This window comes from Sinohyriopsis cumingii, chromosome 10 (assembly GCF_028554795.1).
Source record: "Sinohyriopsis cumingii isolate HCF-2022 chromosome 10, ASM2855479v2, whole genome shotgun sequence".
Lineage (NCBI taxonomy): Eukaryota > Metazoa > Mollusca > Bivalvia > Unionida > Unionidae > Sinohyriopsis > Sinohyriopsis cumingii.
This window is the reverse complement of record NC_142970.1, coordinates 96,296,342-96,321,261: the sequence shown is the minus strand read 5'-3', so window position 1 is coordinate 96,321,261 and position 24,920 is coordinate 96,296,342. Positions and strand designations below refer to the sequence as shown.

The 24,920-nt window shown below is 41.5% G+C and overlaps 1 protein-coding gene across 1 annotated transcript in view; it reads right to left on the bottom strand.

Annotated features, from left to right (window-relative positions):
- LOC149790616 (diamine oxidase [copper-containing]-like) overlaps nt 1-24,217 on the bottom strand; it is a 69,090-nt gene extending 44,873 nt beyond the window's left edge. Inside the window, exon 1 of the mRNA XM_089972728.1 lies at nt 21,518-24,217. Within this exon, the coding sequence (XP_089828854.1) occupies nt 21,518-21,622 (105 nt within the window). The 5' untranslated portion in view covers nt 21,623-24,217. The remainder of the gene's footprint in view (nt 1-21,517) is intronic.
- Nucleotides 24,218-24,920: the final 703 nt, after the last annotated feature.

Genomic DNA, 24,920 nt, shown 5'->3' with positions numbered 1-24,920 from the left:
CCTGTTCATTCGTTGACAAGACAATGAATACCAGAATTGTGAAACTGCTAGAACTCCAAATGCACCTGGAATATGCCAGGCGCATAGTAAATGAACTGGCCGCGGAGGCCATAGTAGAAGAGGCAAGGATAAAGAAAGAAGAGGAGGAGAGAAGACAAAAGGAAGAGGAGGAAAAGAAAATAGGAGAGAGGATGGCTTACAAGATACCAGAGACAGAGGATTGGGGTGATGAAGCTAATCATCATCCCTCTGCGCTCCCAGTCAAACGAGTCAACTGGAAAGATTGGAGTAGAAGATGTGTGTGTGGTGCCAGGCCAGGAAGGTGCCAGCATTAGATAGGTACATCTGGAGTTCAAAAACAAACAGCCCTTTTCAGGGCTACCCAAACCTTTAGAAAAGAAATAACAATCGATTTGCCAATGTGTGTAGGTAGAGTAGTGTGAATATAAACACTGACTCTTTTTTTTCTAGTGTGAGGGTATGTGTTTGTGTTTGTGTTTGTGTGTTTCTGTTTGTAAGCGCTCACGTACGTTTGTGTGAATAGTAGATTATGGGTTTGTTTATTGTTTCTTAGCGTATGTGGAGAGTATAGTTTGGGTTTTGTAACCGATCACGTACGATTGTGTGGATAGTAGATTATGGATTTCGTTTTAATGATTTGCGTGTGTAAATAGTAGATTTGGGGTTCGTTTATTGCTGGTTCACGTATGTGGATAGTAGATCATATGAAATGAGAAAAGTTGGGGCTGTTTTCCTTCACGTCCGCGCGTTGTTTGGTCATGATCTAGGTAAGATCAATTTTGTTTTGGGGGATGTTTTCCTTCACGTCCGCGCTTTCACTATAAAACTAACAGTGTTTGCCATTGGAGCCCATTACACGGAATAAGCAAACAAGAAGATGCCAGCAGCTTCAGCTTTGTATAACAACCTTATGGGAAGTTGGTATTGGATGGTGGATGGATTGAATGTAGCAGAAAGGCTTGAACAGGAATGGAGGCATGCAGTGACAAAAGACTTCGTCTCAAGACAAGTAACCAGCCTCCACTTAGCAATCGATATTGTGAAAGAAATGATAGAGGATGAGGAGAAGAGAATCAGAGGTTTAATTAACCCACCGTATGTGAAAGTGGGCAAGTTGAAAGAAGCCATAGTTTATGTGACGAGTGTAAGGTGTTTTTTAGAAGACATTGTAGAATGGACAGATTGGTCTTTTGTGAAGTGGGGCTTAGACAAGCTTAAGAAAGCGGAAGAAGTAATGAGGAATGTGCTGACCGAAGAGGTCAAGAAGATCAAAGAAAAGTGGTCAAAGGAAAGAAAAGAAGAAGAAAATAGAAAGAAAAAGGAAGAACTAGAGAAACTAAACGCTAACTGGATGAAAATCCAACAGAAGTTCCGAGCCATGGGTCACCCGGACTGGATACCGGAAACAGAAAAGAAGAAGAAAGGAATGATGGAAAAAATAAGAGGATGGTGGAAGAAGTTAAGGACTTAGAAGAAGAAGAAACCCAAAGGCCCTTTTCAGGGCCACTCATAGGTCTCGAAAAGAGAATGACTTTCGATTGCCTACCCTTTTTTAAATTTAAAAAAAAAAAAAAAAAATCCCACGTTCATTTCCCATTGTCGCTATATAGTCCCACCCTGTTTAAATTCCCTTGACGCTATACAGTCTCATATTCCCATGTTCAATTCCCCTTGTCGCTCAACAGTCCCAAAATCTATTTCCCATGTTAATTTCCCTTGTCGCTAAACAGTCCCACGATTTTTCGTCCATGTTAAATTTACATAGTCGCTAAACAGTCCCAGGGTGGTTAATGTTAAATTTACATAGTCGCTAAACAGTCCCGGGGGGGGGGGGGATCTGTAATGCTAATTCCCATTGTCGCTAGGGAATCTCCATTCACTACTAGGCTTATTCTCAGTAGAAGCTGGGCTGTTACACTGGAAGTTGTATGTTGTGCTGTTTGTAGTTATTTCAAATTACTTGGATTTAATAAAGATTAATTCTTATTCAATGAAAATACGTGTGCTCGTGTGAGATTCTTAATCAAAGGCAGTTATTATAAGAAATTTATTTAAATTTCCGAAACCGGAGTGATAATTCTTGTTTCTACAAGGAACTGTAGAATTCAACACTACAGATTTCGCCATACGTTATTGTCTTCCAGCTTGGATTCTTCGTCGAGATTCGAACTTGAAATCAGAAGAACAATTTGTTATTAGGACTACTAACATTTTATTCTTGGATTATTTTTGGATTTGATTCTTAAAACCGTAAGTTCATATGTTTTCATTTTTAATTTTTTTTCCCCGGGAAATAAATTATTATATTTTTCAAAGCTTGTTGTTTTCACTCTTTCTTGCGTTACTGTTTATTTGAGTCTAAACAAGTAACATAAAATGATTTGAATGAAATTTGTGACTGAAAGAAAAACTACAATTTAATATTTCCTTCAACATAATTAAGTAACTTCTATATCTAATCATTAAAACTGCTACATATTAACCCACGAAAACAAAGAAGTTGTCCTTGACTATCGTAGAGTGTGTGTGTGTGTGTTGATCAGCCAAAATTAAAGCTAGTGTTGGGAATTATATGATGATAAGCATGTTTCTCAAAGGAACGTTATATAGGTGGACCCTGATTACTGGGTGAATTGAACTCGTAAGTTCTAGGAAAAATATTTGAAACAAGTAAGTCAAGTAATGCTATTTTTGAACATACAACGTTGCAATTTCTCTCTCTCTCTCTCTCTCTCTCTCTCTCTCTCTCTCTCTCTCTCACGCACACACACACACACACACACACACACACACTATAAAAACAAAACTATTGCAATCATGCTTATGCGCATAAGCACACATTAAACACATTTCCATTGATGCTGTCGAAAAAAATGTATGCGACCCTTTCAGTTGCCATTTATCAATGATACTTGGCTTGAAACATGTACTAAAAAAGATTAGCTATCAGCTCCTATCAACACAAATTGATTTGATTTGAAGTGTTTTGATCACTTCGTGAATTGATGAGGTCAATTAACAGCTCTCTCTCAGTAGTAAATGGGGGCACCCTAGCGTCAAGGGGAATTAGCATTACAAGACCCCTTGGGCAACTCTAGCGTCAAGGGAAAATTAACATGGAGAAAAATCGTGGGTCAGATTAGCGTCAAGGGAAATTAACATGGAGAAAAATCGTGGGTTACTCTAGCGACAAGGTGAATTTAACATGGAACTATAGTGTGGGTCTGTCTAGCGACAAGGGGAAATTAACATGGGAATAGAGTTTGGGTTTGTCTAGGGACAAGGGGAATTGAATATGGGATTTTTTTTTTTTTAAATTCAAATTTAAATTTAAATTTAAAAAAAGGGGTAGGCAATGGAAAGGCTATCTCTTTTCGAGAAATATGGCTGGCCCTGAAAAGGGCCTTTGGGTTTTCTTCTTCTTCTGCTTCTAATTTCTTCTTTTTCTTCACCAAGTTCTTATTTTATCTCCAACACTCTTTCTCTTCTTCTCTTTCTTTTTCTCCTACTCTTCTTTCTTCTTCTCTTCCTCTTCTTCTTTCTTCGTCTTCTCATTTTCTTCTTCTTTTTCAATCTTTTCGTTCCATTTGCTTATTCTTATTCTTTCCTCTTCATCCTCCTTCTCCTCCTTTATCTCTTTCATGACACCACTAATCTTGTCCTTTACCTTTTTTAAGTTATTAATTTCCATCTTTACACGATGGGGACTATAGGAATAATGGTCTTCAACCAGTCTTATTAACATCTGCTCCATCATTCCTAAGTTGTCTAAAACGTCTAATGTTTGTATTTTGTCCATTTGGTTAGAAGCCATCTTCTTTTTTTATTCTTTGCAGAATGGTTTGAACGACGAATACTATGGGTTCTTATACTTAAAGCGCGTAAGTGAAGGAAAACATCCCCCCTAAAACGTAAAATTGATCTTACCTAGATCATGACCAAACAACGCGCGAACGTGAAGGAAAATATCCCCCAATTTTTTCATTTCATATAATAAAACCCAAACTATACTTTCTCATTTCATATAATAAAAACCCAAACAATACTCTCCACATACGCTAAGAAACAATAAACAAAATCCATAATCTACTATCCACACAATCTTACGTGAGCGCTTACAAAACCCAAACTATACTCTTCACATACGCTAAGAACAATAAACAAATCCATAATCTACTATTCACACAATCGTACGTGAGCGGGTACTAACACAAACACAAACACACAAACACAAACACACAAACACATACGCTAAGAACAATAAACTAATCCATAATCTACTATCCACACAATCGTACGTGAGCGCTTACAGAACCCAAACTATACTCTTCACCTACGCTAAGAAACAATAAAGAAACCCGTAATCTACTATTCCCACAAACATACCTGAGCTCTTACAAGCACCAACACACAAACACATACCCTCACACTATCTTAAAAAAGAGTTAGTGTTTATAATCACACTACTCTACCTACACACATTGGCAAATCGATCGTTATTTCTTTTCTATTGGGTAGCCCTGAAAAGGGCTGTTTTTGTTTTGTTTTGGAACTTCATGGACACCTGGTTAATGGTGGCACCTTCCAGGCCTAGCGCCACATACACATCTTGTCCCCCAGTTACTTTTTACCTTTTTGGGGGAGAGAGCAGAAGCAGGATATGTCGCTTCAGAATCCCAATTTTCGCTCTCTGGGATTCTGAAATTTCTTCTTCTTCTCTCCTTTTCCTCCTCCTCCTCTTCTTTGTATCTTCTCTCCTCCTCTTTGTATCTTCTTTCCTCTTCTTCTTTATATCTTCTCTCCTCCTCTTCTTTGTTTCTTCTTTCCTCCTCCTCTCTTATCCTTCCCTCCTCCACAATGGCTTCCGCGGCCAGTTCATTTAATATGCGCCTGGCATATTCCAGATGCACATGAAGTTCCAACAGTTTCTCCAGTCTCGTGTTCATTTTTGGTGTTGATCAATCAACAAGGGTAGCTGGACTGCCGAACGAGTTTCAATTTATACTGAAAGCGCGGACGTGAAGGAAAACATCCCCTAAAAACATAAAATTGATCTTACCTACATCATGACCAAAAAACAACAACGCGCGGACCTAAAAGAAACACTCACTCACTTTTTATGCTACCCATCACTATTTTAAAATTTTTATAAATCACTTCAATAGACTATCCACATACGCAAAGCAATCCAATCTAACCCCAAATTTACACCTCAAACACCAAAAAAAAAAAAGACATCATTTTAATCTACTATCCATACCAACTTACTTAACCACTTACAAACACAAACACACAAACACATACCCTCACATTTTTTTTAAAAAAGAGTTAGTGTTTATTTTCACACTACTCTACCTATACACATTGGCAAATCGATTGTTATTTCTTTTCTAGAGTATTGGGTAGCCATGAAAAGGGCTGTTTTTTTTGTTTGCTATGGTATTCTTTTTAGTTTCTAAGAATGCGATGTCCTCTGAGGATAAACTTTCTGGCGATAGGTCTGCTTCTTCGGAAAGAGAAGAAGAACTCTTTGGTGTCGATACGACAATCGACAAAGCCTCTGTCAGCTTCAGGTTGCTGCTGCTGCTCTTGTTGTTGTTGTTGCTGCTGTCTCTGAAGTCTGTACTTCTCTGTCCATTCTTCTTTTTCCCTGTTCATTTCTTCTCTGAAGAGTTCTTCTATCAGGTCTTCAGTGATTTTTAACATTCTCACATTCTCTATTTCTTCTGGCTTCGGTATCAGACTGTGTCTGACCCTATGCAAATTCACGTAAGCTTCGTTGAGTTTAGCTAGTTTGGAGCACATCTTCTTAGGAGGATGAGTCGACAATGGATGGTTAGACTGGAAACAACCCGGTTCTTAAAATCAAAGCGCGGACGTGAAAGAAAACATCCCCCACACGGTTTTTGAGTCGCAACGTTTAGTGAGTGTCATGAGAGGGATAGTAAGAAATGAAAGAGCATCAATCCAACATTCTTATACCTAAACAAAAGACAAAGGCATGTTTTTCAAAACACAACATTTTTTATTCAAAAATCACTAAACACTAAACAACAACTCTAACATTTTTAACATAAATCCAACAATATAACATCAAACAATTTTTTCAAAACACAACATTTTTTATTCAAAAATCACTTAACACTAAACAACAACTCTAACATTTTTTAACAACAATGCAACACTAAAAGTTTCTCCACTAGGTAAAGAGGGATAACAGTCTTCCATGGTTTCTAGTAATCTAGGATGACTTCTCTCAAACTGTTGATTTCTATGGTATTATCGAATTCTGCATACAGGATGACGTTCACCGTTTCATCAGGGTCTCGGTCTTTAAACTGAATTTCCACACGAATCTGGCCGGATTTTATAGGGTGGAAATGTCCCTCGTCGCTGCCTTGGTCTGGAGTGAAATCGAAAGCCCACAAAGCATAGCCTCCTGCATAATCCTCGTACGTAATACCGTGACTGGTATTGGTTCCTAACTGTCCGGTGGCTTCGTACAGGGACAAGTACGATCTCAAGTAATTCTTCTTGGTAAAGTCAGGTTCGAAAGGTCGGGTACACAAGGTCTTGCCATCGCGACTGACTTCGATTTTGGACACTCCAAAGTGTTGAAAGTAGAAAGGATTTTTTTCGGCAGCTCCGTTGAAGGCTGTATTCTCGACGATACCAACGATCAAACGTTTGGGTAACTGTCCTTGGAACAGATGATCTTCGATCATGGATCGCTGTCCCTTGGGAATGGTGAAGGTTTTCACTTCCACGCGTCGTATGGGATACTTGGCGGTCGTTCTGCTCAACGTCTGACTGATGTCGTTTCCCACTTTAGGTAACACTTCCACACGGCGCACGTAGAGTCTGGCTTCTAGGATTTTGGTTTTGTAACCGTCACTATCAGCCATCAAATGGAAAGCGGCACTGCTACGATTCAGTCCCAGGCGGACATCCACCCCGTTCAGCAAATACTTTTCTTGCAACCACATGTCCAAATGCAAACGATCCATCAGTTCTAAACTTGTGTCGGCTCCCGTGATTCTCTTTCTTCGTTCTACAAATCCATCATTGTTGTCTTTCTTTTCATCAGTTTCCAATATTTCAAACTTGGTAGGTTCGTCAGCTTCCCATACCACACAGGCATTGAGATGAGTGTTCTTGGCATCTATTCCGTACGTCAAGAGATTTTCCAGGTAGGCACGATAAGGGTAAGTATCCATGCTGCTACTGACCAGTTTGTTATTCAAATACAAGTCCACTCCACTGAACAAGGAATGCATGAAATTGTTGACGGGAGCTACTGCTTCATCGTCTATAGCACCTCCAGTCTTATCTAGAATTTTGACTTTCAGGTACAAGTAACTGCTATTCAGATCGATGTAATCTTCGGGCTGTCCTTTGATTTCAAACTCGATGGGAGCGGAATCGGTCAGTGAGGAGACGGGGTGAAATTCCACCCACTGGGATTCTTGCATCGTCATCATCGTGGGGGGCATGGCAAACAGATCCAGTTCCGTCTTGGAACAAGCGCAAGATTCTCGGTGCATCATTTTTTTGTCTCTTTTCTCAATAATCGAAAACGTCTAAGTCTCGAACGGTTCTTCTTTTCTTGGCCTTTCTCGCTTGAAGTCTGGTGAAAGGGTGTTTTCTTCGTCGTCTCTTTCTGCCTTGTCCTTGCTGAATGCCTGACTCGGTAGCGTGCAGGGCATTTATAGGTGTTTCTCGTTGGCCTAAAATGTCTTTGCCCGTTTGCAGCAAGACATTTTTGCCTGCCCTCATGAAGGCTTCTTTAGGGTTTTGTTTGTCGATGATGACATTTTGGAGAAATTCTTTGCCTTGCGTCAGTGCCGCATCTTTCAAGGCGTGCAATCCGCGTGTCACCATCGGTTTCAACACCGGAGCCACCGAACGAAAGGCCGATTTTAACATATCTCCTAAGTCGTGTCCTCGCTGTTGAGCAACCCCTCGGTACACTGGATACATGACTTAAGAGTCGTGAGAGAACCGTTTTCGAAAATGGAGTTTCACCGTGACTTTTCCTTTGGTGAATGGAATATTTTGTCCCAGATCTCCTTTTATAGCAATGTTGACCGTGTCCAAATACGACTTGCTGACAGGCAAATAGTGAGGATGGACAAATTCGCGGTGGACGTGGTAAGTGTTTCCACCTTCCTCGTCAGTGTTCGTGGCAGAATCAACTTTGAAAGGAATGACACGCAGTAACGGTACGGAGGTATGTCCCACCACGTTGTACTCCACCACATCGGAATACACGAACATCAAATTCAGTCCTTGGTTCAGTTCTACCGGGGCACGAAATAACTTGCTAAAAGACTCGTTGTCGTAAACGATGGGTAATTCGTTTTTCTTGATCATGGTCTTTCTCATGTCCATGTCTCCGCCCAACATGTCATACAATTCAGGACAAAATAAAATGGACAGGATTTTACTCCGTTCAAATTTCAGCAAGAAGCGACGAGCTGCTTTGTGGTACTCCATGGTGACATTTTTGTTTTGCTCCAAAGCTTTCAGAAACACGACATTAAACCTGGAGGTTATGGTGCTGACCAAATGTTGACCACTAAAATAATAGCCTGGGGGAATGAACAAGTGATAGGTGGTGTACTTTTGTGTACGGGTTTTCTTGTCATATTTGACATTGCTATCCATCCACTGTTGCATTTGCTTGTCATGAACTTCCACATCAAAAAAATTTGATTGGGAAGGACATTGAGGACTTGGGTCGGGTGAATCATTTCTACTAAAGCCACTTCCCAATGGGCTTCGTGATCTAAGGGGATGGCTTGAGGTAATTTAGCCGTGTAACAGCACAACGTGTTCTTGGGAAACACCTCCATGGAACTGTCACTGGGTAAAGTTAAGTAAAATTGGTTTTGGTGACTCATAATTCCAGAGTTCTGTGGCTGTCCGAGGGGTTATTACTGGACGTCAGAGGCGTGTCTCCGTCTAAAATGGGATTCTGGTTCTGATTGAAGTGGTGACTGGCACTGGCACTGGACACAAGGTTCCCGGGGTTCCCGTTCGAGGTGAATTTCAGGGAGGGATTAGGAAGCAGGTAACCGATGCAACTGCTCAATAAAATGGTCCACAATTGTTTGTCTCCTTGTTGCAAATTCAAATTGGCAATGGCTGCCCCGATGACACAATACACCACGAAGATTTGGCAGAAAAAGACGATTTGCGTTTTAGGCACACGTTCTCCACACCACACCCACAAGGGTTGTTTTTGTAAATCTTGCACAGAAGAACTAGGTGAAGGAGGGGTAGTCGACGTAGCTGCGTCTGCTGTGTGAAAGGGCATGATGGTCACTTCTTTTTATAGTCGATGACTTGCGAAGCGTCGATCCAAGAATCAAAACTGGGTGGATATCCTTTCCAACGTACTTTGACTTCTTTGACACGTCGTTTGCCCACTTTACGGGTTCTGCGTTCGAGAATGCTTTCGATGTCGTACACATCGTCTCCTTTTTTGGTCACACGTTGTAACTCGGGCAAATAAAACCTTCCTTTGAGCACTTCTCCGTTCATGTCTTCCAATTTATAGACTGTAGGATGACGACCATGCACTCGTCCAGTGACGCGAAACAATTCGGTCGTCCAGTTAGGTAAGTAACCTTTGTCGAAAGTGCGTTTGGTTTTGCCAATGCGCACCCAATCTCCTACGGCCAACTCTCCACTTTTCTTGGGGACAGCCCTCGTCGGGGACGTACCGAACAGGCGCTCGAACACCAACACTTCGTTGTCGGGAGTCACGTCTTGCAGGGCACGTCCGATGCTTCGATGGTAAGATTGGTTGTACGCTTGCACCAGGTGCGGTAAGATGTCGATGTACTTCAGAGTGTGGTGATGCGTGAAATATTTCCACATGCGTTCTTTCAAAGTGCGTTGAAAACGTTCCACGATGCTGGCTTTGGTTTCTGGATTCTCGGTGGTAAAAAAAATGAATGTCACGTTTCTTTAATTCTTTTTGGAAAGCTTGGTTCAGAAATTCGGTGCCTTTGTCCGTTTGCCATCGAAGAGGGTGACGACCGCTTTGTTTCAACACCCGTTGCAGGGCTCGCACTAACTCGCTGCTCGATTTGGAAGTCAAGGGCACGACCCAGGCAAATTTGGAAAAGACGTCGATGACACAAAACAAATATTTGTAGCCACGATTGTAGCTGGCCAAATGAGAGACATCGGCTAAATCGGCTTGCCATTGATGATCGATGCCTTCCACTCGGGTGCGACTTCTGGCAAACTTGCGTCGAATGGGTTTGTGTAAAGTGTAGGTAGCTTGTTCTTGTAACCATCGTTGCACTTGAGGTAAACGGAGACTTTTCAGTCGCGTTTTGGCAGCACGATACAATTTTTGAACTCCTGCGTAACCTGCAGGATGGGAGGGATCGTAGTAAGTGCTGGCTAAGACTTTTTCCATTCCTTTGTGTTGGTTGGTGTGTTAATAAGACACCCACTCTTGGAGGATGCTACTCTTTTTCTCTTGGGGTATTTTCTTGGATTGCAACGCTTTGCGTGTGCGGCCAGCAATAGGTGTCGAAGAGGAGAAGGATGTCTGAGCGGGGGATATCGGTTCTTGTTTCACTTCTGTCTTCACTTCTGTCTTCACTTTCTTTTTCTCTTGTGAGGAAGAAGGGGTGGCCATCATCTTTTTAATCCATCCAATTCTGGAGGTAGGTGGTGTTGCTAACTTGCGTACTTTTTCTGGTGGAATTTGAAACCCATCCTCTTCTTCTCCTTTTTCTCCTTTTTCTGTCTTGGTCACGGGTACTGGTGGTACTGGTACTGGTACTGGTGATGGTGCTGGACTTTTCATCAAGGTCTTAAAATCTTTCAGAGTGGGTAGAGCTGTTTCGTCTAAAGCTTTCTGGTGAAAGAGTTGCAGTCGTTGCAAGAGTTGACCGTACTTTTGCGATTTTTCTGTTTCGGACAAATCTTGGCGATCCATCAAGGACTGCAATTCGTGTTGTAACTGGGACATCTCGCTCAAATGGGGATTGGGAGGTAAATGCGGGGTGTGTTGTTCTTGCCACCGATGGTATTCCATCCATCGTTTGTAAGGCACTAAAGCTAGTTTTCGTCCTTCCATGGGGTTGTCAGGGGTCGATTCTGAGATCTTGGAACTTCCGAGGCCTTTTTATCTTCCTCCCACCAGTCCTCCCAACATGGTTCCCAAGACTCCTTTCAGTATGGGACCTAACAAGAGAGGTAAAATACCTCCACGTTGCACGAACATCTTCTTTTTTTGACGAATGGGAATTTTCTTTCGAACCATTTGGCGAAGAACGTGACGATGCTTGCTTAAGCATTGTTTCTGGTGTTTGGACAAAGGGATCGTGCCTTTCAAAACGTTCAAACAACATTCGCACACGGTATCGATGACCTCTTTGGAGGCCGTTTGAATGAGTTTTTTTCATAGGGGTGGAGAAGCTTTGGACAGGACAGATAACATGTCCCCATGTTTGGCTAAACGTGGTGGCAGTCCTTTCCTTTTCTTTCCTTGGGGTTTTCTGGAGGGTGACATCTTTGAGTCTTCAGGAGCACCAAAAAACACTGATACCCGACTTGGTCACATGCCTTTTTTATACTGGAACGCGTCGCCACTGATTGTCTTTACGTCGTATTAGTTTGAGGACAGGCATGACACGTCGTGCAGGGGTACGTAACGGACTAAATCGAGCCAGTTCTTGCTTGGACAAATCCAGTAAACTTTGTAACATGTCCGATCTTTCTTGAACTTTGATTTTGGGAGAAGGTACTTTGTGAGCAGCAGCCACTGCCACTAAATTGGAAGGTCCTGCCACTGGGGAAGTTCTTTTGGGGGTCATCAACGGAGAAGTTCTTGGTGTGATCAACGTCTCCAAGTACTCTTCAGTTCTGGGTGTCATTAACGGAGAAGTGGACAAACGTGAAGCTGCCGGAGACGCAGTCACCGCCGTGGCAGGTCGTGATTTGCGAGTGTAAGGTTGCGTCCTGGCCGAAGTGCCTCTCTTGCGACTAGTTTTCTGTGGACTTTTCTTTTTCTGGGGGCTTCTTTTCTTTTTCCGGGGTGGTGGTGGTGTCTGGTCAGAGGAGGGTCCTGCCACTGGAGAAATTCTCCTTGGGGACCTGGTCTTTTTCTTCTTGGGGCTTCGTTGGACTTTTGTCTTGGGTATAACTTTGGGGGCATTAGGATCCCATCTTAAGAGTGAGCGAATGATGACCCCTCCTAGAGTACCGCTCCCTCCAGGTTTCAAAATGATTTGTTTTTTGGTTTGAGTGTCGATGCGGGGATCGGCCAGTTGGACCAAAGCGACTTTGTTTCGATCAAAAAAGCGTTTGGTTTGATGAGGAATCTGAATGATTCCTTGGAGTAATTGACGTGCCGTCACCGTGAACCATCGTAAGACTTGTTTGAGACTAGCTTCTAAGACACGAGCTCGTGTTTGTGGATTTTTTTCTCGACTGATGCCATACAAGGCACGAATCAATTTGACGGGAAGATGCGACTGAAGGGACGTCATGTTCGCACTGTGTGAGACAGACGAAAAGGGTCTGAGGTTTTTATAGATTTTTTTATGGGGAGTGAAATGAAGTCGAGGACGGAGACGTGTACAGGACAGGCCCTCCGTCTTGGCACCAGTGGTGAAACAAGTGGGTACGAAATCGCAAATCCTCGGGAGTCGTAGGTTTCAAATCGACGAGTAAATAGGCGTGTGGCGTTTGAGTGGCATCGTCGTACGCCTGAGTCAGCCAAGGCGTTCCTAACTGTTTGGCTAAGACTTGCACTTGCGATTTATCTCGAGGGCTTTTAAACAAGACCACGTAATGCGCATTGAGACTGATGGTGCGATGGGCTTTACTTTGTTGAAACAAATTTTGGGTGATGTAAACGACACTGGCATTACGGTGATGCCCTTTGCGCGTGAACCACAATCTAATTTCTTCTTCGTCTTCTCCTAACATGTCGTCGAAAATGACCAAATGGGTTAGACGGGAGTCAGAGACGATGCCATCGTCTTCTTTAGGAATGCCTTCCACAAACACGATGGAATCGCCTTGACTTTCTCGCAAGAGGCTGTACGCCGATTGCCACTCTTTGTAACACCACACGATTCGTTGAGGGGGTCGATCGATCAAATGATGTTTATGTTCGATCAAACGTTTGACGAATTCGGTTTTGCCTGAACCGCTAGGTCCAGCAATGAGCATGTTAAAGGGATGGCGAAGATACAAAGCCTCCCAACTGGCACGATTTAAGTGTTCGTCGATGACTTTGACAGTAGAGGAAGAGGGAGTAGAGACAGTAGAGGTAGGCATGGTGTGAGGAATGTCTCCTGTGACACGAAAAAACAAACAAGACAAGAGTTTATATACTTTTTCAGAACACGTTTATTGAATGTTTTTTTCAAACATGAATACGAAAGACAAAAATACATAAAAGCCAAAGGCTTAAGTACAAGAATAAAAGGCACATGAACGTGGAATAAAAAACAAGTGTCTGTACAACAACCACATGTTTTGGGTAAAGTTCTAACCAGTTCTATAGTAGGGGGTAAGGTCACACAAGTGTCCTCCCGAAAGGGTCTTTCAGGCCTGTCCACGACAGTCCTGTCCTGGGTGACGGGTTCTTCTGGCATCGTCACTAACACAGGTTGAAAAGTAACTTTTTCCTTGAATAACTCTCGTGCATACTGGGCCACCTCTTGTGTCCAAGCCTCAAAACCCTGGTCTCGGTGATGTCCAACATTTGACTCCTAACCAATCTGGTTTCTTCTTCGTCAACGACATGGTAAGTTACTTCAATGAACAATGAACTATTGGTCTTGGACGTTGTCCCTTTTTATATGCTGACCAATATCGATGTGACCGTACGGCAACGTAAAGTGATTGGGAAGTCTCACTCGCTTCTGGTACACGATTTGATAGATTTTTTCCAGGGGACGACTGACGATGTGGTGAGTGGGTAAACGTACAATCTTGTTCGGTTGATAAGTGGTCACTTTAAAGTTTCCATCCTCTCCCGATTGCAAGGCTTCTTTCAATACCCCAAAGTTGACCACTCGACTGGTACGATGATTCAGAGTCAGTCCTTTCACTTTGCACGCCGTGTGCACTTCTCCTTGTTTGTCCCGGTATTCGTAGCCGTAATTTTTGGGACCACCACTGACGAAACTTAGAATCTTGTCGTCGGGATGCTCGTCTGTCCAGGCTCCTAAACGGTCTCCTTCGATGTCAGGGTGCTGTTGAATCGGGTGATGGATGTAAATGCAACTGTCCGTGTCAAAGTACAGGACGCGTTCTTCTAACAGTTCTAAAGCTTCGTACAATTTTAAGCGAGCATGGGCTGTCACGTAAGCCGCAATGATGACATTTCCAAAAGGGTCGTCTTGTACAAAGTCCAGATCTTCTTCGTAATTGACCAAGATCAAATCCTCTCGAACGACGTCCACGTGTTTCATGTATTTGGTTTTGTCGTGAATCATCTGGAAGTAGCGGGAAGGTTCTGTCAAATATTCCGTCTTGGGTAAACACGGTCGTTGTGCCATTTTACCCCACAAGCAATTTAACATCACTTTGGCAAACGATCGCCTGCCTTCGTTTTTTTCGATGTGGTCTAAAGAGATGCCTTCTTGTGCGTAGTATTTCTCTTTGAATTGTATTTGGTCTTCGGGAGTGTGACACCAGGAAGGATAGCCGCTGGCTTCTTGTTTCAGTTTCAAAAAGGCATCCACGTAGTCGGCGAAAATGCCTTTCTGAGTAGGGTCACCCTTGTGGTACTGTTGCGTCTTGGGAAAGTGGCAAATTTCGTACACTTCTAACAGTTGGTATCCCATGTCCAGAGCTTTGAACAATTCCACGCTGACCCAGGTTCCCGTCAAGGCACGTTCTTCCTGGCTGTGATGGCAAGGTTGGTCCTGGTTGCACGTTTCGGCACAAGTACGGCACAATGGAAACATCAGTTTGCCTTGACAATGGTGAGGTAAGACGGGATGGTATAGGTTCGTGGGAGGCAAAACTTTACACTTGATCAAGCCTTCGTATTGTCGAATGTTTTTCAGGTCGATGTGTTCCGTCAACAATTGCGGGTGCCCTACAGGAAAGCGACAATATTTGCACACGTAGGGATACAGCGAACACACGTCCAAGTATTTGATTTCTTCTCCTTTCTCTTCGTCGGTTTGGTACAGCAAACAGGTGGCATTGGTCCTTCCTCCGTACAAACTATCCCTCGGGTTCAGCGGGTCCATGAACTGGTAACTTTCCACGAGGCGTTTAAACTCGGGATCGATTTTCAAACGGTGATCGTACTCGTGTTCCCACATTTCCACCACTTGGTATCCTTGCTGTTCTAACTTTAGGCGTCGCTGACAAGTGTCCTGGTACAAGTCTTCCATGGTTCGTTGCAAAAACTGATTTTTAGTGTCACGGTCAGGGTAACAGATGGGACATCCGTGAAATAAGCAACCGTTAAACTCGTACACGATCTTGGGGTTTTCTAAGTCCCAGCCATCTACCGAATACGTTCCGATGGTCTTTTCGCCTCCTCCGTTGCGGGCATGCTGAATCCATTTGTCTTCCTTGTCGCACAAGTAATGTAACCAACGTACGGCTTTGACCGAGTATTGACGCTTGACATAGTGGGTCGTTTGAGGACTGATGACAGCCACGGTGTTTTCAGGCATGAGTCGTTGGCGGTACACTAAGGAACACGCTTTGGCAATGGTGCAAGCTTCTTTCAAAGGATCGACCCCTCCGTGTTCCATGAACAGTTCTCGAAATTTTCCACAGCAACGTCGTAAAATGTCCACGTCGGAACGACAATACTTTAACATTTCTTCCTGAAAGTCGAAGGGGTCAGAGGCATGAGCCTGGTACCAAGCGTAGAAAGCTTCTCGTTGTTCGGTACGCATGTTGTCGGGGTCGTAATAGTGAGCCTCAGGTAAATGGGGTAGAACGGCGTGTTGATTGGCTTCCGTATTGAAAAAGTGTGGAAAGTACCCTTTAGCCATTTCTGTCATTCCAAACGTTTTAGGCATTCGACTCAAAGGCATGGCCAAGTAACTCATCGAATCTTTAAACTGTACTTGTCCCACTTGCATGAAAATGATTTTGGCTCCGTTCAAAGTGACTTTAGGACGTTCGGTGCCTTGTTCCGTATAGTATCTGGGAAGAAACTGTCCATCGTATCCGGAGAAATTGTGAGCCATCACCGTGGCATGACGATGACAATCTCCGTAACGTTCGATGTCCTCTTTGTTCCATGTCTTATCGATGGGGTCTAAGACCCATTGGGCAAAATCGGCTAACGTGTTTGGTCCTCGAAATATTTTTTCACGTCCTCCAGGAATCTTGCTGCAGTGAGGGCAATGACTGAAGATAGGTTCTTGAATGCACTTCTCGCACGCTCGATGAGCCACGCAGAAATTAGGAAGGTGAATGCCGGTCTCTTGCATGCATTCGAAATCGAAAAAGATGAAATTGCCTTTCTTCTTGTGACCGTCCTCTTCCTCTGGTGGGGGTTGGTATTTTTTTCATGTAACATTCGTGTTCCAAGTCCACGATGTGGTGACAAATGTGACATTTTTTCTTTCCTCGACATACGTGTGCCTTGGTACTATTGGTACGTATGCCTTGTCCACACGTAGGGCACAATCTCAGGAGTTGACAAGCACATTTCTTCTGTGAACCTTGTGTTTTCAAATGTTGCTGGTAACAGGTAGGGCTGACAAACGTGCGCAGACAAGTTGAACAAGGCACTGGTTCTTCGCTCAGACAGGGTGGAGAGGCCAAACATCCTGGGCATTTCCATCCACAAGACTTGTGTTGCTCTCGATTGTTATAACCATAATCACATTTCTCACAATAATAACTGTATCCCAGGAATCCAGTGATACTGGTAATGGTATCGAAATGTTCATCGTGATAATAGACATGAATGTATTTTCCGTCCTTAAAATCTTGGCTTCGAAACAACAGAGTTCCACGCATTTCTTGAGGGTGCACTTTCAAGGTGTAGCGTGGAGCTAGGGCATCTTGCAATTTTTGCATCTCAGGAATGCCACAGGGTGTGTCTTTGGACAGTCCGGCTTGTTGTAACAGGAGTTCTGCTTCATTTCGTTGTTTGGCTCGATCGGATTGTTGAATAGTTTTCCAGGTTCTTTTCCATTCTACCGTGTCGTTCTTGTTGGCATAGGTTCGTCCCACCACGATGGCACGGGCTAAACACATCTGGTCTTGAGGGTTGTGAATTCGGACGAGACTTGTTTTGGTGTTGCGAAGGTTGTCCACCAATAACATCTTTTTGCGTCCTGTCCCTTGAGGAAGAGAGACGTGGGCCATTTTCAGTGTGGCTTTACTATCGGTGATGTCAAACTGGTCATTAGATTGTTGTACGTGTTGAATCTTGTCCATGATTTTGGAAGGGGTTAGTTCTGCGGGTCTGCTAAACTCGATCCAAACAGGGGATTTCAAACCGTCGTGATATATGGATAGTGTCAAGCGATCGTCTTCTTTGGGTTGACATTGTCGCTTGAGTGTGGTGAGCAAAGAATCCCACATCTCGGTGATAAACCCTTCTGCTTTCTCCAAGGGTACGTCGGCCTTGAAATCTTTAAACTTCACCGTGTAGGTGTAAGCCGTGGTTCTAAATTTTCTAGAGGAGCGTTTTTCCGTCTCTCGAATGGAATAGTACTTTTCAGGGTTGACTAAGAGTGGTGAACTTGGTTTAGAGGGTTCGGATTCTGGTTCACTCATGTCCTCTTCAAAATCACTGGCATGAATTTGTGCCAAGATTTCAGCCCTGGTACGAGGCGATATATCACGTTTCTGCCTCTTACTTTCTTCTTCTTCTTTCTTCTCGAATGAATGGGATCGTTTCATCTTGAGTGCAAAACGTCAAAATGACTCAAGTTCAAACACCATAGACTAATTTATAGTCATGGCAAACCAGCGTATATAAAAAGGGTGTGTCTTGTCCTTTCACTATTCATTTCACTCTCAAGCCGAGGAGAACAATGGAAGAGACTAGCCAAATCGAACGTTTCGTCAGAGCTTTGCGAGGGGTCATTAGAAAATTCTCTTCAGACCAGCCGACAGACTACTCTCCTTCCTTTCGAGATAAGAGTCAGGATACTTGCTATATCTGTCAGAAGAAAGGGCATTGGTCTTCAGAGTGTCCAGACCATCAAAAAAGAAAAAAAACAGGGGCTAAAAAAGACAAAAGTCAAGATACCTGTTATTATTGTAAAGAAAAAGGACATTGGTCTCCAGATTGCCGAAAAAAGAAACAAGAGGAGTCAGAAGAAAAGAAGGATTCTTCAGAAGAAGAGAGGGATTCTTCGGAAGAAGAGAGGAATTCTTCAGAGGAAGAAAGAAGACAATTCTATTTAAAAGAAGCAAAGAAACAGGAGAAGAAAAGAAGAAGGGAAGAAAATGAGGAAAAAACGGTGAAGAAATTCAAAAAACAGAGAGACTAAACAAGGAGAAAGAAGAAGTCAATGAACTTTTAATTAAAGTGTTGTGCTGTGAATTGGATTGTAAAAAATGGATAAAAGAATACATGAATGATATAAGGTAAGTGTCTTTGAGTTTTGATTTTAAAATAAGAAGCTACACTCACGCACTCATACACAGACACGTACTATAAGGGTAAAATGGGTGGGGTTCATTTTTGAGTTATTGGCAAATTGAAATTGTATTTCTTTTCGAGAAATGTGGGTGGCCCTGAAAAGGGCCTTTTTATTTTGGTGTAGGGGTGAGTTTAACCAATCAACTTTAACTGCCTTAAGCCTTTGCCACGGCCAAGGCCTACTTCTGATGATTGGGTTGAAATCACTAAGGGTGGTACGACAGGCTTAGTCACAGGGTTGGCGTGTTTAGCTCGGGAAGGTCGTATTCTCTTCGGTCGTGATAAAGAAGTCTGATACATTTGTTTCAGACTTCTTAACTCCGCTAAAATGTCCAACAGTACCGTAGCCGTTTGATTTTCACCCTCTTGTTTCTTTGCTGCTACTTCTTCTTGCTGTTGTTGCTGTTGTTTTTTTCTTACCTCTTCTTGTTGCTGTTGCTGTTGCTGTAGGAGAAAAGCTTGTTCCGCTTCCTTTTGTCGTTGCATAAATTTCTCCAATTCTTCCTTCTGTCTCTGTCTAAAATTCTCCACTTGCGGTAATGAAGAAGGTAACGAAGGTTCCGGAACAAATTCTTGCGAGGTAAGAAAATCCACAAAATCCCAATGTACCTCTTCTGAAAGTAAGTCCGGGTTCCCTTGGGCGGTCTCCCCTGCTGGTGCACCCCAATGGATCGTTTTCTGAGTTTCCGTCATGTTGAATCACTGTCGCATAGACTGACTGCACACAAGTGCTAACTAATCTATATAGACAACGTCACGTCACAGACTGCTCTCTTCGGATTGGATGCGAGCTGACTGAATTTTGTAACGCGTGTTCGGATTGGTGAATGAATTCAATCCGTTTCAATCCTTCCTGTACCTATAAATAAGCGCAGTTCACTGCATTGATTCACCTATTCTCGTCGCTTCAAGATGTGGACCACAGCTGAGTCATCCACCCTTGTGTCTTCCATGATGTTTAGGACGGACATGCTCATGTATGTCAGGTCCAAGTGGACTGTTGTTGATAGGACAGATACTAGTCAATGGATGAGGAGAGTTTACATAGAAAGACAAGGATGTCTCAGGAGGGTACTTGTGTATGGACCGACAGTTAGAAGGAGTTTAAGAAGAAGAAGAAGAAGATGTGACAGATGCCATCTATGTTAATATTAATATTAACATAAACCCAAAGGCCCTTTTCAGGGCCAGCCATATTTCTCGAAAAGAGATAGCCTTTCCATTGCCTACCCCTTTTTTTAAATTTAAATTTAAATTTTAAAAAAAAAATCCCATATTCAATTCCCCTTGTCCCTAGACAAACCCAAACTCTATTCACATGTTAATTTCCCCTTGTCGCTAGACAGACCCACACTATAGTTCCATGTTAAATTCCCCTTGTCGCTAGAGTGACCCACGATTTTTCTCCATGTTAATTTCCCTTGACGCTAATCTGACCCACGATTTTTCTCCATGTTAATTTTCCCTTGACGCTAGAGTTGCCCAAGGGGTCTTGTAATGCTAATTCCACTTGACGCTAGGGTGCCCCCATTTACTACTTCTCTCTCTCTCTCTCTCTCTCTCTCTCTCTCTCTCTCTCTCTCTCTCTCTCTCCATGCAAGACATGGTGAATTGTCTTAACTGAAAAACTCCACTTGAAAATGTTTGACCCACCGTGCGTCAGTTTATACCTGTCATCGTCATAGTTATTATGGTTAGTAGTAGTAGCATATGTATTATGTATTACTCTACCGCCCCTTGCAATGCTAATACAATTTATTCCCTAGTCGGAGCATAATATCCGGGATGTAAACTTGAGGTAAAAATAATGAAGTGATACAGATGGCGCAATAAGAAACAATTTTATTTAGACATGTAGTGTACTAATGTTGTTGAAAGCTTTATGATATTATTCTGCTGTTCATAATTAGTTCTAATCAGACCTGTCATATAGATATAAACACTTATGAATCCATCAAGTCGACAATATATAATGCGGCTACTCGCAGCCAATACTCGATGAAGTTCCAAATTTACTTGCCGTACCCTCCTCCCGTATCGTGAATGGGTCAACCCTCGGGGTCGAAACCGAGGCAGCAATGAACTAATCGAAACGTATTGCACTCGTTGCTCTAAATAAAGTCTACAAAGCTGTAAGAGCTGATTAACGACAAGATTTGGCTCTTGGAACCCAATGTCATTCTCTCCCAATTTAATAAAAACTAGATCCGGTATGGGATCTGGTATAGTTGGTCGTGTCACAAAACTGTCCACTCTTGTTCCAGGGCGCCCATCCCAGGTGATTACAGAATTACTGGGCTGTCGACATATAACAGGTAAATTAGACCACCGGCTCAGACGAGCAATAAAACTATGACCAATAACATGAATATACACCTTGTTTAGAAAAATTCAAATTCTAACTACAACAGCGAACTAGTGATAATTTAGGTGGCAGGGTCCAGTTTCGTAAATTGGCCCATGGCAAATTTCATAACTTAAGGCAATGGTGTAATTTCTTCAGCTATTATTGTTTACTGTTTATAGATATCGATATATTTGTGAACTAGGTGTTTCGGGCTTGTGTTGTTCTTGAAACTGATGTCAGGCATGTACACCTTCCATAGTTGCTCTGCAGTATGTTGATAGTTAAATACTGAAAACTGGCATCTAGCCTACATATTTAACTAATTTATTTTTGTAGGTGGTGAAATATATATGTACATCCACTCGTGAGCTATCAATCTGCATAAACCGAAGTGTCAACATGCCAGGACGATTTGTGGGGGGAGGGTGAATAGATGAGAGAAAATGGAGAGAAGGGGTGGTGGAAACGAAAGAAAAAGAGTTTGAGAGAGAGAAAGATGATAATGCTGAAGATGATTATATTACCTTTCTCCGAGCAACGTGGTATCCATTTTTCACGTACACAGCAACTTCTCTAACCCATCCAGAAGTAAATAGATTGTATGCGTCAAGGCTTTTCCAGGCTTTCATTTCCTTTAAGGTATAGCTGCTCTTTGCATAACTCAGATAATTTATTTATTTGGGTACTGAAGGCTTGGGAATAAGACCTCCGTAGTACTCCACTCTGACTTTGGCATTTGATAGGGATCTAAATCATCTATCAGCCGGCATTTACTTAAATATCTTTGCTTCGATGTACTGTCTAACGTGTCGATATATATGTCTGATTTTCACTGGCTTCGACATTGTTATATACTCCACGTTTGATTAGCAACCACAAGTGTCGACCTCCGCTTGTAATCCAATATGGCGGCGTGCTTATGTGTGCACATGAAATTCTGACGTCACTGAATACTGTCTATAGTCGGCTTGGAAGAAGAGCTAGCCTCCCACAGCAGTAGACACGTGGGTTCAAGGCAAGTAGAGTATCTCAAAAACGGCTTGGATGACAACTATTCTGAATTGCATCAAACTATTTAGTAGACGATGTTGTTCAAAATTTTCATCCCGGGAAAGAGCTTGCGTTTGCACTGTGAGCACCACATGCTATCAAAAATGGCCTTTGGATGTAAAAAATGCATGTATAAAATAGGGGTTGGGGTGCATTAACTTATGCTATGAACTGCCATTGACTTTTCTGGTCAAATGAATACTATTCTTATGCTTTGTTTTAATATAGGTATCTAAAAAAAAATGACCTTTTTGACCTCACTTGTGTATTTGATTTTTTATGATTTTTTTATACTAGGTCGCTGATTGCGGTATTACATTTGTACATAAAAACTGGTTCCTGCCCACTTATATCTATCACACAACAGCAAATTTGAATCAACCAATCAAAAACAAGGTTACATATCACGATTGGTAAAGTGTTACGGTACTTAATATCAATAGTTCTATTTCAAACTCTAATTTGATAAACCACAACTTTGTGTTTTAAGTAATAAATAGATACATACATCAGGGCATAACTTTCAATTTTCCTGAAATATGCGCATGATGGAAATATGCTCATGATAGAAAGAAATAACAGGATTTAAAAAACGACACAAAAAAAGATAATGTTTAGAATTTGGAGAAAGTATTTAAATGCAACAAAAAGAATGAAGATACTACAATTATTTAATACATAGCAATAAATGATTACACTTACAGAGAGTAATCTGGTATAGCTTTCGGTTTGCCAGAACTATACCAACTGAATGTTTAGAATTAAGAGAAAGTATTCAAATGCAATTAATACAGGAGAAACATACGGGGCTTCAGCGGAAGGTCAATATTGACGCCCCACAAGGGACCCGCTTACCAAGTCGGTATACAACAAGAACCCCAACATAATTACTAAACTATATGCCAAGGCATACTCAAATAAAACTTAAAATAATAATAAAAATTCTTCAATGAAGATTTTACATGCTATTTTGATTATTAATTATGTGCTATGGCACAAGTAAAAAAAAGCTAAAAGAAATAAATACAATAGGTGTTATGACACCATTTTCATATATGCCAAGGCATATATATTACATATGCAAAACACACTCACCCTACAATTAGCAAAAACACCATTTATTATTGTTGGGGATTAGATAGAAGAAGAAAAAACTGAATTGACCTAGATAAGCTGTCCTACATCTAACACACAAAACAAAACACCATACACCAAAAAATGAGAAATGATTACAAGAAAGGACAAATGACTCTGGCAAAGTCACTGCAATAATAAACAAACGATAGGGAAAAGGGAAGGAAATTAGCCCAGGGTTAAGTAGCCTTTTGGGTAAGAGTACAACCCTAAATCCGAAGCAAACTTAGTAGAAATCAGGCCCACTGTCAGCTCGGACAAAGGGAAGAAAGTATACCATAAAGCTTTCTCTTGGGATAAATAAAAGAACTCTAAATATTTGATGGATAAAAAAGAAATCAGCCCTGCAAAATTATACATCACATCATTGTTTTCTGAACAAAAACACTAACAGACCTCCAAGGGAGACAGGGGAAACCCACACCAATACACTTTTATATATAAACAGGGTGTCGCTCTGAAGTCCTAACCAGCTGTATGTGATGGGATGGGGCTTAAGGGTGTCAACAATCCGTCATATAGAATTCCTTTATATTGGAGTTCTGTTATGTAAATACGCGTATGAAATAGTATCTCCTCATAAACACCAAGCCTTATACGATCGACTTTAACCTTCGTTTCACCTTTTGGCATACGAATTTATCCTCAATCGGATCCAGCTGAAAAAATTCAGTTTTGAAAACATTGCAAACTTTCATTTTGCCAGATTACCAGTGGGAATATATAGGAAGTTTCCAAAGTAAATATTTGACATTTGTGAATTCAAAAATGAAAGTTTATGTTAGTACGGTTGCCTTTTACCCCCTCTAACAAGACTATCTGCACGTAACTTTCGTAAGACTTTTTTGTATTGGCATATGATGTTTGTTTAGCCCAAAACATCAGAAGTGATCCTTTATTTGTGTCGGCAATTGTTTTTAATTCTTGCAACCAGTGATCAACTTGCAAATCTGAATCATTTTTTATTCCATTCCACTTTTGAACCAGTTCTTCCTGGCAAATATTTCTGCTCTTTGTAGGATATGCTACCACGTAAGCCTCAAAAAGACACTGGAACATTTTACTTTTATCCATCGTAGCGGTCAATTCTTCATATAAAAAATTGAGATTGTTATTGGTGTAATATAAACTTTAATTTATTCTGTTTGTAATATAAATTATATATATATATAAACTTTAATTCTATTTCTTAAATGTAGGATCTTTTATAACAGAAACCTGAAAATATCAACCTATCAAACTTATAAATTATTTTTCTTTAAAAGTTTTCCAATTTAATTTTAAAGCACAAATTAAAATTAAAAAAGTAGCAGAAAAATTTTAAACTTCTTTACAAAATTAGCAATGCTTTTTATTTATATTTTAAAACTATATATAAAACTATCAAACAAGAACGTTATTATTTTTTCATTAAACGCCGAAGAATCTGGCTGTCTTCTTGACGTGTGTAAAGCTAGCAGCCGAAATATAAATCTACAAAAATAAAAACCTAAACATAAATCTTCCACTAGAAACAAGCAGCTACATAAATAAAATCAACTGATATCGAAACATCATGAACTTCCCTAAACAAAGCACCCATTTTCACAACTCATCTTTACACTTCGAGGTGTGATCGACTCGCTTATATCAGGATGCACCAAAAACCAGGAAACTCTAAAGTTACTTCAAGAAATATGTAAAGTATGCATGTCGAAAAAATTTGTATTATACATTGATACAAACGTCATTTACTCTCCTAAA